The sequence below is a fragment of the Acomys minous genome (assembly GCF_964271855.1).
Source record: "Acomys minous genome assembly, chromosome: 1".
Classification (NCBI taxonomy): domain Eukaryota; kingdom Metazoa; phylum Chordata; class Mammalia; order Rodentia; family Muridae; genus Acomys; species Acomys minous.
This window is the reverse complement of record NC_140483.1, coordinates 50,324,913-50,339,783: the sequence shown is the minus strand read 5'-3', so window position 1 is coordinate 50,339,783 and position 14,871 is coordinate 50,324,913. Positions and strand designations below refer to the sequence as shown.

Genomic DNA, 14,871 nt, shown 5'->3' with positions numbered 1-14,871 from the left:
ACTGCTGAATTAGGTCTCCTGTCGATGTGCTAGTTTCAGAATGTAAGTCAATAAATGTCTTAAGTTGGGGAAGAACTTTTGTGTTTGTTTCAACAAGAAAAGAAAAGAAAAGCTATGGATTCTTTCAAAATTAATAAAGATTATATTTGACCAGGGAAGACCTCCTGAATATCTATGCTACAGGCATGAAGAAAGAAACCAAGAAAAACAACAAAACAAATAATATAAATTGATTTTCCATTCATGCAAATAGCTCTGAGGCTGCCTGAGACATGTCTCTGCATAGCCAATAAACCTTGTTGGTACAGAGTCCTCAGGATTTTTCACGCCACCATTTCTTATGGCATGGATAAAATTTTATATTATCGTTTAGATATACAGAGCAAACTAACTTATAAAGAATCACAGATGCCTCTTACCTGCTCAGACAAAGAACAGAGAATCATTTTTATCTGATGTGCACACTGCTATTATTTTTTAATTATCTGTATTATCAGTAGGCCCAGATAGCAATCAATAAAGACACTGACAATGGTTATATTTTGGAATAGCCTTAGTTATTGTGGGGCAAGGCATACATTAAGCTTTTAAACTAATTTTTATAGTGCAGCACGTATGGGATCTCTGTCTCAATCCCATGCCATTTGTTTTTAAAAACATTTATCAAGTTACCTCTCATCTATAATCTCAAATATTTGTTAATGGATATTATCTGGGTCAGATTTTTTTTTTTATCTACATCTGTCATGTGGATTTTTTTTTTGTTTTATTTTGTTTTATGTTTTTAATCTAACCCATGGCAACCCATTTTTCTTTTTTTGGGACCTTGTGTGTGTGTGTGTGTGTGTGTGTGTGTGTGTGTGTGTGTGTGTGTGTGGCCTTTCTTTCTTTCTTTTTTTCAAGATTTCTCTCTCTCCTTCTGGAAATTTAGCCACACCTCTATTTCTTTTCTTTTGCCCTGCCCAGGTGGGATGGCCTTTTATTCATCAAAAGGTGTGTCATAGAGATACGAAGCAGTAATTAGCATCAAAATATATCACACCATGCCCCAACATTTTTCCTTTTTTGTCTAAAGGCCATTTTTATACATTAAGTATAATTATGAAAAATTATAAAAACCAATAGGTAAGATTTCCTTACATAATATCTACTTAAAAGTTTTTTGAAAACCTTGTAGAAAATATTGTCTATTTTTATCTTGGTGAGTTTAAAGTTTTGAACTGAATCAATATCTATTAAAGTTTATAATTGTTAACTCAAAAGTATCAATCTGGGCATGAAAGTCATAAAAGTTTTTTTTTTAACTTTTAAACAACTAAGCTTAATTTTAAAACTATCTGGTTTTTAACAGCATTAGAGACTTGAGAGGGAATAAATTTAACTACCTGAGTAAAAGGGTAGTATACGTTAGCAGCTTTTAAAATGAAAAAAGAAATGACAAAGGACAGTTTACTGTTTGAACAAACACTCAAACTCTATGTAACGTTGGAGTATCATCTTTGTCTTTTGGCACAGTATATATGACAGCTATATTTGTGAAGTCGGAACCATTGAGAATTTGCTTGCCCTGTCTTGGCAGAGTCTGGCTTCTGATTCTGCCTGTATCTACGCTTGTCCATTTGAGGAAGATTTCTTTTTTTGTGTGTGTGTTGGACATATGAGGACATTTTGTCCTATGGCTTTTTTGTTACACTTAAAGGCATCTATACAAGGAGGTTTTTAAATGTTTATTATCTTTTTTTTTTTTGTGGTAGACTGGGTATGTCAGGAGGTAACGGGTCTTATTGTCAAAAAAATCTTTAAAATAATCAAAACATTTTAAAATATATTTTGTAGGTCTTTGAGGTTTTTGAAGACAATATTTGTTTTGTCTTGTCTATATATAGAATTATATTTATCTGTTAAACCTAGTATGTATATTTTTATATTTGACATGACCATGAGCTGATCAACTAACAATTGACTTGTATCATTTAATTATCTTAAAAAGTCTATAATAACACTGTCAGAGTATTGGAAGTAAACCATGTATTAACTAAGCTGTAAGTGTTTAGGTATCTTGTATCTATGTAGGTAGTTTGTATGTCTTTTCTTTTTAACCTTGGTCTTTATCTTGACTAACAAAATATATATTTTTAGGCCATAGGTATCTTGTACCTAGCTTTTTACATTTATTGTAGGTGTTTTTGTCTCATCCCTTTCAACATGGGAGCCACTCAGTTTTATGTCTCTCTTCCTATCCAACCTTGGTCTTTACTTTGACCAACAAAACATACGGTTTAGGCCAATTTATCCATATCCCTCGTGGATGTTTTACTTTTAAGGAGAGGGCAGGCCTTTTTAAAAGTATTTTTAATCACCGTTCTTTTTTAACGTAAACCTCTATCCTTTAGACCAATAAGCACATATAATTTACTATTAAGAAAAAGGAACATACCAAAAAGTTTGTCAAGAATTCCACCTGGCTTTTGACTCTATTGTGTTGGGATTAATGGCTGGTGCCACCACTGCCCTCTTTAACTATTTTATCTTAATTTAGTCAAATCTTTAGAAATCTCTGCAAAAACTTAAACAGGGAAACCAGGAAAATCTAAGCCTTGGGTCATTTGTGCCAATTTAGACTTTAGTTTGTGGAATCCTTATCCACCATTCCTTAGAATTTAGTTATTGCTATCTCTTTCTGGTGAGCATTTTCCAGAAAGCCCTGACAAACACCTTGTAGCTAAGTAGCTATGAGTCTCAGCTGCTTTGTGCTCTATGGAGAAAAGTTTAGTTTTTCTCCCTTTTTGGTTGTTAGTAATTTAGCCTCACATTTCCCTGAACCTTTTCAGAGAGGGTAAGCAGAAGTATGACTAAGTGTGACTATGACTAAGTCCATTGTAAACAAATTCATAAACACCGAAACAAAGCCAGAAAAGATCTAGGAGCCTTCTGGCATGGCACCTTGGAGAGGAGCCATAGTCATTTTATTTTACTTTTTTTTTTTTTTAGGCATTTAACTCCATTTTCTAGGCTGGATTATAAGACTGTCAGCCTCCTACTTCTGTCTCTCAAACTAGCCAGGCCATGTGTATATAGTCATCTTTGCTTTGACCCATGGATGCCTTCTGGGAGCTATTTTTCCCTTTTAGACAGTGACAAAATAGGATTTTTAAGAGTGTGGATACCTGTCCCACGTTGGGCACCACTTATTGTTTTTAAATTATCTGAATTATCAGTAGGCCCAGCTAGTGATCAATGAAGACACTGACACTGGTCATATTTTAAAATAGCCTTAGTTAACCTGGGGCAGGGCAGACATTAATCTTCTAAACTACTTTTTATAGTGGGGCAGGCATGGGATCTCTGCCTCAATCCCATGCCATTTGTTTTTAATAACTTTTATCAAACTACCTTCCATTCATAGTCTCAAATATTTGTTAATGTTTTTTATCTGGGCCAGATTTTTTATCCACATCTGTCACGTGTTTTTCTTTTATCTACCACATGGTGGCCTTCTACTCCTCTACTCTTGGACCCTTTTTCTTCTCATGGCCTTCCTTTCATCATTCCAGGATCTCTCTCTCTCTCCCTCTGGAACCTTACCCCTTATTTGGCCATGACCCCTTGATGGGGAGGCCAGATGGCACTTGGAGGAAGGATAGCAGACTACCAAGAAGAAACTTGAGAACCTAGCATCATATTCAAGGGGAGGAGGTCCCCATCAGTCACAGTCATAGGGAAGGGGAATGGGATGAAAGCGGGAAGGAGGGAGGAATGGGAGGATGCATGGGTTGGGATAGCAACTGAGATGTAATATGAATGATTTTATTTTTCAATAAAAAAAGAAATAGCATGCTTGGCATCCATTTTTATGGACACTAATATATGTTAGTGAAGAATTAAATTATAAAGACTAACCTGAATCATTTTGTCAATTATTTTTATGTAGAAAACTCTAATAATCTTGTTTTTCTCCAGTTCTGATGTTTAACAGTGAAACATTATGCAAAACTGTACTTTTATTTTGTGAGTGTGCTATTATTAACAGAAAAATATTCATATTATGAATCTGACTCTCCTCTGATCTATGAGAATGAGGTACTTACGTAAACACGTTGGTGCCTTTGACCACTCTCCATTTCTACATGTTATTTTCTTGCTTCCCTCAATTTGATAATAGGCCTGGCACTTATATTCGACTGATGATAATGGTGGGTAGTCCGTCAATGGGAAGGAGGTGATGTCTCCATTGTCAATAGGTGGAGGAGGCCCACATTTCCCTGTGGAATCTAACAAGACACCATTTGAATATTTGAGAGATCAAGTCAAAGCACAGGCTTAAGAAGAACCAAGAGAAGTGCAGTGTTAAACAGGCTTTTAGTGGTTTCTGGATCCAGAAATGATTACTTGAAGAAATTTTAATCATATAGACTGAGAGTTACAGGTTCTTCCTCTCTTCTCACTGGTATCACTTACTGAACTGAGCAAGAATGTCTGGTCTGAAACCTCCCAGTTCTGCAAAGTGTCTTATCAGCTGCTGAGCACATAGATGCCCATGCGGACAGGCAGGGCTTCCTCATTTTTTTAAAAGACACTAGATTGTTCATTACTTTATATATTCCTCATCTTCCTTATTATATTTGTAGAAACACACATTTATACACAAAAGTTTAAAGATGATACTAAGTTTTCCTGTGTTTAATCTTTGATTAACAATTCCCAACACATTTCTCCATTAAATTTACCAAAAACAATCAAAATTTTAATCCACATCATTTTATTTCTATTTGAACAAAAATGCTTATTTTATCATTTGGGTGGTGACCCTAGCCTTTAACAGCTGAACCGTCTTTGGGAAGGAAGCCCATTCCCTATACTTCCTGTACGGCCAATAACCAAAGACTGGGTAGCTTAGAGACCTAGGATTGGTGCCACGTCCAGTCAGCATCAGAGAGGATGTCTCTGGCACCGACGGAACTGGGAAAAGACACCCACAACCACACATCATGATGACAGAGATTCTAAGTTGGCGGTGTTCGTCATGTCCCTTCACCTAGAGATTGGGGAGCCCCACAGAAGATGGGGAGGAAAGATGGTAGGAGTCAGAGGGTATGGAGGACAGTAGGACACAGCCCACTGACTCAACTAAGCAGGGGTCACATGGGCTCACAGAGACTGACGCAGCAAGCAAGGGGTATACATGGGTTAGTGCCAAGTCATGTACAATAACCAAACCACATTTTCAAAAAAAAAAACAAAAACATGGGAGACTATCATGCCTTACCTTTGCATTTAGGTGTTTCTGTCCAGATCCCATTTTGACACATCACTTCTTGTTCCCCAAATATTTCAAAGGGTTTTTTACATTCGTAACGCACTCTCTCACCAGATGGATATTTATCCATGTGCCTTGTTATTATAGTAGCATTTTCCACATGTGGTGGATCCACACAGGAACTATCTAAAGAGCAAAAGCAAGTATTATTATCTATTTTTTTCATCTTAAGTGTCCAATGAAAACAGAAGATTCCAGATAGATTTCTCAACTGATGTATGGATAAAGAAAATGTGGTACATTTTACATATACACTAAAAAATGAAATCATGAAACTCACAGGTAAATGGACGAAATTAGAAAAAAAATTATTGTAAGTGAGGGGATGTGTGTATCCAGAAAGAAATATATGTATGTATTAGCTTATCAGTTGATATTAGTTGTTAAGTCGATGATAACCAGGATACAAACCATTGAACCACACACAGAGGTGAGGTATAGCGTAAGAGACAGTCTCCATAGGATATCGAAATAGAGTAGATAGTAGAGTTAGGAAGGGGAGACAAAAAACAGAATACAGGAAAAGACAGCAAAAGTTAAGGGTCATTTGATGGATATTATAGAAACCTTATAGAGGTGAAGCTTCTTAAAATATATACATAGTGTCTTGTGGTTCCTCCTGCTGTATGTAGTTTATTTTACTCAAGTGTAATAATAAAAATGTATATGTTAAAAAGAAACATAATAAATATATGTACATTATGAAGGCAATCTAGTGAAATTACCAAAAAAATGTGGGGAGATGGAGCCCCAGTGGACAGCTTTTGTTACCAAATGAAGCTCTTAAGACTGGAATTCGGTTACCCCTAGTTGTAAGTAAATCCACACATGTTACCCAAGGGTCACATGGAGACTTCCACACAACTCAGATTGTTGGCAAGACTATAAACTGTTTTTCACAAACTGGAGGCAAGGAACATTGTGAAAGACAATATTTACACAAGGCGCTGAACATAGCAAAGTTAAGTTGGTCCCTACGTAGTGGCTTCACCCTTACAGGCAAGCATCTTTGATGCAGGAAGGTGCAGTAAGTGCTATCAAAGTAGGAAAATAAACACTAATCCAGCAACAAAACATTGGTATACAATGATTTCCTGCCTACAAGTTATGCAAGGAAAGTTTTGTAACAAAGCTTGTCAGAGAAACGAAAGAATACCTGATTTGAATTAAGGTCCCCTCCATGGTGAAACCCATATCTGACACTGCTTGGGTGACCAAGAACTTGAGACTATACAGCACAGGGACATAATTCTAATATGCAATTGAATATTACTCTTACAAAAACAAAACCCATAGCAATAAAAGAGCTCCAGGTGACATTCTTCCATACTCATAGATCAGTGCCTTGCTCTGCCATCATCAGAGAGGCTTTGTGCTGCAGCAGATAGGAACAGATACAGAGACTCAAAGCCAGACTTTGTGTGGAGCTCTTACAACACTCAGCCCTAAATGGAATGTCTCTATCACATCCCTACCCACAAGGCATAGGGAACCATGCAGAAGGGGCATGAAAGTATGTAAGAACCATGCTTTTATTTTAAACATAAACTAACTTCATCTTGCTTAAAAGTTACCTCTGCCCACTTTTAAATTATTCTAGACCTTTTTATCAATCCTCTGAAGCTTTAATAAATACATGTGGAAAGTGCATCAGATTACCTTTGCATGCTGGCTGTCCAACCCACTTGTTATTAACACATGTCACAATGTTGGACCCATCCATGTGATAATTAGGTGAACATTTGAATGTCACTTGTTCTCCTGATCTATATGAATGTTTTTCCACTTCTTCTGCTATGGCATTTTCAAACACGGGTAAACTGTCACAATCAGTTTCTGGAAAAAAAAAAAAGAATATGTAGGTATTTTTTCTCAGAAAATTGTAGAATATAAAATATATGAAGCAATACATAGATTTATAGTAAACAATTAATACTGTATGTTCCCCATTTTGACTTAGTTACATTGACATGCAGTATATTTATAAAAATAAATAAATTTAACAAGGTAGATTCCAAATCCTTATGATTACAATTCTTGATATTTTAAATTTTTGTATCCATTTTTCTCTCATACTTCCCACACTTATAGTATATTTCTACTTCATATTTCATCAAATGTATATTACCTATAATGATATTTCAAAAGCATAAGGCAGTGTTGTAGTGACACTGATGCTAACACTGTCATTACAATGAGGAGCCTGCTGAGCAGAGCCAGTGCATTCAAAAAGTCTGAGCATGCTGGCATTTCCGACTTCATGAAATGAATGCAAACTGGCTGGTCTCAAAAGGTAAAACTGTTTTTCCTAGTATTGTATTTGCTTGCCAGCATCCAGAATATTCCAGCAAAACCTTCTTATATGCTAGCATTGCGGCTTAACTTTCTTATTTATGCCACATGCATAAATAAGAAGTTTGAATTAGATTATGTATTACACAAAGAGTGAAAATATAACTTTACTTATGCAAACTGGTGGCTGGGACCACTTTCCTCCTACACATTTAATAAATGCTGGTCCATCAATTCCAAAACCTTCAGAACAAGTGTAAGTAACTTCTTCTCCATATTGGTAGCTGTCTAGTTCATCAGACACAATACCACGATGAACTGAAGGTGGGGGCCCACAAGGAAGTCCTGGAAGAAAAAAAACAATGATAATAACGTAGTGAAGTGATTCCACATTGCACTAATTCAGAAATTCACTTGTGCACATCAGTTCTATATGCAGTAGTACTAGAAGGGGAGATATACCATCATAAAAGAGGTGGGCAGTGCTTCCTAAGGCCACCTTTAGCTGTCTTGTAGCTCTTGAGCAGATTGAGAAGTGAGGAAGAACTTGACATCAGTGTTTAACAAATCATGAGTGACTAACAGGAAAAAAATCCCAAAGAATTGATAATCTTAGGAAACATACTAAGTATTGAGCGGAGTCGGGTGGGAGTGGGGTTTAACTCAGGAGTTTAACACCTGGTGTCAAATCAAGCACTACAAGTCACACGAGCAGGTTAAGTCAGTACATCATACTTTAAAATACATCATATTTAGAAACAGAAATACAAGAGCAAAAGTAGATTTGAAGATAAGCGATACAATTAACTAAAGAAGTATAGAATGAGTTATGCGGGCAGACATGTATGACCAAAATATGGAAATGACTGTATGTGCCAATCTAAGTTATTCTTCCTCCTGGTTTCAATGAAAGTAGATTATCGGCTGGTGCCATAGTTTGAGCAGGACCCTGGGCCCGGATCCCCTACCCAGATCTAGCCAATGGACAGGACATTCTTCACAGTTGAGTGGAGAGTGGGGTCTGACTTTCACACGAACTCTGGTGCCCCATATTTGACCACGTCCCCTGGATGGGGAGGCCGGGTGGCACTCAGAGGAAGGATAGCAGGCTACCAAGAGGAGACTTGATACCCTATGAGCATATACATGGAGAAGAGGTCCCCCTCAGTCACAGTCATAGGGGAGGGGAAAAGGGGGAAAGCAGGAGGGAGGGAGGAATGGGAGGATACAAGGGATGGGATAACAACTGAGGTATAACATGAATAAATTAATAAAATATATTTTAAAAAAGAAAGTAGGTTATCGGGAATGGTATTATTCTAAAGCCAGGACTGAGTTTCCTGCTGTTCTCACCGACACAACGAGGTGGAGAGCTCCACTTTCCCATGTGGCAGGTCACCCTATGCTCCTCAGATAGCCTGAAACCGTCATCACAGGCATAGCTGAGTGTAGTGCCATGTTCATGAAGACTGGACTCAACTGTGTCTCTCCTTCCTTCTGGTGAGCTGGGTAATTTAATAAATCCATGTTCTATTTCAGGGGGCTGAGAACATGGAATTTTTGCTACAAGAACAGAAAATATAATCAAGCTGACATAAAAAGTTTACATTGGAAAATAAAAACAAACTGCTTGGATCATGTCTTTATAGTATTTATGTTATGCCCTTGTTTTTCAATAACCCCCTTCACCTGAGTTCTCTTCGATATTCAAAGAAAGAATGTTGCAAAGTGAGTCATAGCTACTGACCAATGCAGCGTGGTAATGACTGCCACCTTCCGTCTTTGCACACCATTTCATCTGTGCCCTGAGTTAGGTAATTTTCTTGGCAAAGAACAGATACTTTTTCTCCATCCAAGTATTTCACTGTGGTGTTCATCACTTCAGCATTTGGAATCTGTGGAGGAGGAGGGCAGGATTCTTTCTCTGCTCCCAGAAAACAATAAAAATCAGAGGTTTGATTTTTGGTTTTTGTTTTTTAACTAAAGACAGAATCTTATGTTACTGAAGTAATAATTTTCATTAAATAGTATATTAATTATGGTCATGCAATAATTGACTGTATTATATACATTTCAATTTGTATAGCAATTTAATGTCTATTCTTGTTTCCTTTAGAATTTTTCTTACTCATTGTAGTGCAGTTTTACATTATTTTTACAAAACATTAAAATTATTTCTAGCTTTATATTATTTTACCTGAATTATACACATAAATATACTATATTAGGATCCATGGAAATTTATGTAGACCTATCTATGCATATTTGTGATCTAATATATGACATCAGAATAAAAATCCTCATGAAATAGTGTACCAATGAAAGTTTGTTAATGAAAATGATGGTTACATTCAGTTAATATACTTGTGACTTTCCCCATCACTGTGACAAAACACATGAGGAAAGCAACTTAGAAGGAAGGAAGAGGAACGGGAGAGATGGAAGGAAAGAAGGAGGGAGGGAAGGAGAGCGAGGAAGAGGAAGGGAAGGAGGGGTTTAATTTAGTTCATCATGTAGGGATGTCATGGCAGCAGAAGCGAGAAGCAGCTGCTCATTCCATAGCCAGGAAGCACAGACAGATCAACGCTGGCATTCAGGTAACCTTTCCCCTTTTCATTTATGCCGGGAACTCTTTCCATAAAGTGGTGCTGCCTACAATTATAGTGTTTCTTTCCACTTCAGTTACCTAAGCTAGAAATGTCCTTTCAGTCATGCTCAGATGTGTTTTTTTTCCCTAGGGAAATTATGAACTCTGTCAAGTAAAAAAATAAACATTAATTATCGCAATTGATATGAAATATGTGCACAAATGGTTTGTAATATGTTCAAAACTTCAACTACCTTGGAAATCCCATTTAACATGAACTGGCTAGAGATGTGAAGGCTGATGGTACACATCTAGGATAATGAGCAATCAGTATGGGTATTAATAACCTGCTGAAATGTTTTGCATAAATCACTACGGAATCAAGACAGCTCAGATTTATCTTTCAGATTCATAATATGAAAGTGTGCTTTCTTAGTGGTTATCAATGACTTCTTCTTTTATATTTCTGTTTAAGTAGAGTGCAATGACTAGAAATAAATTAATACTGTGTAGTAAGTACAGTTTCCACATTCTTTGAACAACTAGGTAGCCATACAGGAAAGAAAAACAATTACTATCTTAATTCTATAATATAAATGATATCAGACACGATAAAACCAGAACAACCTGTGCTCTCTATTAACATGTAGGTGATATGTTTAATTTTTGAAATGGTATGGAAATACTTTCTGTGAATTTTAGCTCTTAAAAAAGTAGTTTAAAATATCGAGTGAGGTACGGCATCCAAAACAACAGTGATAAATACAAATAGGGAAGCAAAACAAGTGAAATGACCCTCTTGCCTATTGACATGGAATTGAAGGTGTCATAAGAGTCAGGATATTCTACGTGCACAGAGTGGTTGTTAGAAGAGTAAATTAATTCTTAGATTGACAATACACACAATCATACAGAAACGTATAGGCATTGGAATGACAGAGCACATTTGTTGTGATAAAATAATTAGATGTAATGGAACTCTAAGAGTAAGGACCATTGGGACACATAGATAAGTTGATGTTGATCAAGTTTGCTAGTGAGTTTTATGCTATAGGTCACTAACAAACATGATAGAATAATTTCTAAGTCGTCTCTTAAATTAAGCTGTATTTTCCCAGCAAATCTCTTTTGATTCAGTGTCTCCATATATGGCAGAGTATCTGAACTTATGAAATCTCAAAACGGCAGCCACCTAAACAAGCCGAGCATGTTGAGGTGACATATTGCTGAAATCGCTGCTGACATACTAGTATGCCTAGGGAAAATCTTATAAGACCACTCTCCTGGATGAAGACTACAGGCAATTAATGGCTATGTAGAATGGAACAGTCCAGTCTTCACCCAGGACTGCAGAGCAAACAAATCATTTATACAATCCATGCGCTTAGTCCTAAACACATACACACAGGAGAGACACTAAATGGGCTCATGAGGCTGAATTTATATATGCAGGCTTTGTTCGTATACATCATTTATATACGTATCCTTCTACATATATGTGAAGAAGTGGTCATGAACTCATAAAGTGATCATGAAGTAGAAAGGACATGGAGTCGGAGTTGGAGTGGGAAGAAGGAGAAGTATAAACAGTATAAATACAGGATTCACCCAGGAAATTCTAAAAAAAAAAAATGTAAATAGTAAGATACTACTAATATAGGTGAGAAAATGCCAGAATAATCACTAGAAGACAATGCCAATAAGAGCTTACTTGTACAGGTTGGCTCCGGATCCCATCTTCCATTGATGCAGATTGAGTGGTCATGTTCACGCTTGTCTTTACATTTGTAACTCATGCTGGCGTTGTGATTGAATTCACGCTTACCGGATAGAATTGTCCCTTTTCCGTTTATTTTTGGTGCTTTACAGTTTTTCAGTTGATCTGTTGCTGTATGAAAATATTTCCATGGAAAGTAAAAACAATTACAAAAAGTGAGCTAGGTACTACATTGAACTATCTATGTAATTGATTTAATTATGCTTTATTTCTATAAATTTGTACAACTAAAATGTTGAGCATCATCATGTAGAAGTAGCCTGTGGGGTGAGAAAGATCTACCGACTGCCTTCTATATCTCAGAGATAGTTTGTGTTAAGGAACGCAATTAGATACTTGACAACTGTAAGAATAGAAAATCACTGCCTTGGGTGCTCTACCTAGGAAATGATGATGACTTGACCATCTTTGGTCACAAACTTGAAAGCTGTGATAAGGTTCACATTTATTGCTTTCCCATAATATCATCGATAGTTAATAATGTTAAAATAGTAAAATAAAGACATGTGTAAGGGACGTTGGCAGTTCTATTTTACATGTCCTTTCTTAATAGCTGTGATATAAGAAATGAACATGTAAATTATAGTGTAGAAAACAAATATTTCTTTTTTACATGTCCTTTTTTAATAGATGTGGTATAAGAAATGAACATCTAAATTATAGTGTAGAAAACAAGTATTTCAAATACTTTTTGAGAGGACTGGTGTAAGAAGTTAGGCACTTTACTCACTATCTTTTTCCTTTATATTCCCTTCATAAGAGTCTATAAGAAGAGCTTTAATATGCTATATCATTCTATAATATAACAATAATAAGCGAAAATAATAAATTGTTCTGGTTGAGTTATAAGTTAAGTATAGGATATAGAGACTTCTTAATATGATATATACATTAATTACTCAGTGAGGATGATCATTATTTAATTTGGCATTTCAGTGCAGATCCTAGATAACATTTGCTAATAATTTGAAACTTAGAGTGAAATGAGCATAGATAGCACAGATAAAAGTAAATAGTTAGGCAAGGTAGTGTCATTGTTTATAAACAGTGTTTAAAGTATACATAAGAGTGATAGAAGCACTAAAGGCTCCTGAGAATTAGTCCCTTCCTAAAGATTGGCTCAGAAAAAGACAAAAGCCTAAGTTCTACAAGGAAAAGGAAGAAAGTTAAAGGGACACTGTGACTGTGTGACTGATTTGCTTCTGAAATTGATTTGCTTCGTATTCGTCAAGGGAAAGCTAAATATATGGAGAAATGTAAGAATGTTTAGTGTCAGAGTAAAAACACTTTTACCATAGAAATATTTGTACATTAACACTAAAAGCAAGAGATAACTAGAGAAAGTCAGATGTAGGCAACTGCAGGCATCTGTAGCTAAACATCTGTAGCTGATGCCAGGGCGTATTATCCCACCTTCACCACATGGACTTTAGTTTGCTGTGTGTAGAATAAACACAAGCATCTTAGATACCTTCAGAGAACTTTGTTATAGGACAGTTAGAAATGGTTGATATATTTTAAAGCTTTCTAAGATCTGAAAGGAGAGTGTCATATGATAACAGAAATAATATTTTTATAACTTAGTCATATCTTCACAGGTATTTGCATTTACATTTCAGTCACACTGAAATTTACAACTAACAGCCTGACTTATCTTATGGTAACCAACAAACATTTACAGATTACATTAATAATTGTCTGTAGACACAAATCAAATTATAAACAATGTAAATTTGGACTCACTTTATTTTTTATTAATTTATTCATATTACATCTAGATTGTTAGCCCTTTCCTTGTTTCCTCCTATTCCTCCCTCCCTCCCACTTCCCCCCTTCTCTCCTCCCCGATGTCTGTGATTGAGGGAGACCCCCTCCCCCTATATATGCTCTTCGAGTATCGAGTCTCTTCTTGGTAACTTGCTATCCTTCCTCTGAGTGCCGCCAGGCCTCTGGACTCACATTATTTAAAACTAATGACATTTTGGAATCATATTATTTAAGACTAGGTAGTCCCCCAAAACACTACTAAATTCATAATTATATAGAAACAAGTATCTCTGCAATGAAAATATTAAATTTCATAAAAGTATCAACTTGAGGCCCACCGACTTACCAACACATTGAGGAAGCTGGGTCCATTTTCCACTAATACATGAAACTGACCCATGGCCAATCATTGTGAAAGTGTCTGTGCAAGTGAACTGCACTGAATCTCCGTGGTGGTAGGGAGGGACAGAAAGCTGGAAAGAGCCATGCTCAAGTTCAGGAATGTCTCCACATGTTCTCTCCTCCTCTGTAGATGGTTCACAAGAGTGTATTTATAATCAAGTTATCACATGAGGTTAAAAAAAGAGTGTGAAAGTATTAAGGTTTTTAATTACCAACACATTTCGGCAAGGTTGTCCAATTCCCATCAACACACTCGATTTTATTGGGCCCCTTCAGTAGAAATCTAGGTTTGCAATCAAATTCCACCACCTCACCATGGCTATATTCTACTTTCTCTGTTCCCTTAATTTCCCCATTGAGTAGTTCAGGATGTTGACCACATGATCTTACTTGACCTATTGCAGAAACATGTGTAGATAAATGAAAGTGTCCATCTTAAGTCTCAAACTCTAGTAAATAGAGAAATAAAAAAAATTATTCACCATATCACTCTTTATAATACTTTTCTAAATAAACAGTATTTACTCTAGATTCACATTTCATGGTTGTAATATACCTATTGAAATAGAATTGCAAATCTATTGAAGGTGGAATATTTGGTAAACTTGATACCTTGAAGATACGTGCAAATCATTCAGCACATTAACCGGCAATAGTTTATCTATCAAACAATTGTCAGCACCGTAGCAAGCGTCTGTTTTAATTTGTTTAATACCTGCTGTTGACTTA

The 14,871-nt window shown here is 36.2% G+C and overlaps 1 protein-coding gene across 2 annotated transcripts in view; it reads right to left on the bottom strand.

Moving 5' to 3' along the window:
- Window positions 1-14,871, bottom strand: part of LOC311586565 (complement factor H-like) — a 168,165-nt gene that overhangs the window by 90,456 nt on the left and 62,838 nt on the right. Inside the window, exons 13-21 of one of the 2 annotated variants that reach the window (XM_084762631.1) lie at window positions 14,355-14,537; window positions 14,087-14,266; window positions 11,908-12,084; window positions 9,357-9,533; window positions 8,963-9,172; window positions 7,781-7,954; window positions 6,977-7,153; window positions 5,267-5,443; window positions 4,089-4,271 (exon numbers count right to left, since the gene is read on the bottom strand). In XM_084762631.1, coding sequence (XP_084618757.1) covers window positions 4,089-4,271; window positions 5,267-5,443; window positions 6,977-7,153; window positions 7,781-7,954; window positions 8,963-9,172; window positions 9,357-9,533; window positions 11,908-12,084; window positions 14,087-14,266; window positions 14,355-14,537 — 1,638 coding nt within the window. The remainder of the gene's footprint in view (window positions 1-4,088; window positions 4,272-5,266; window positions 5,444-6,976; window positions 7,154-7,780; window positions 7,955-8,962; window positions 9,173-9,356; window positions 9,534-11,907; window positions 12,085-14,086; window positions 14,267-14,354; window positions 14,538-14,871) is intronic. The other variant, XM_084762632.1, reaches the window with a different exon arrangement.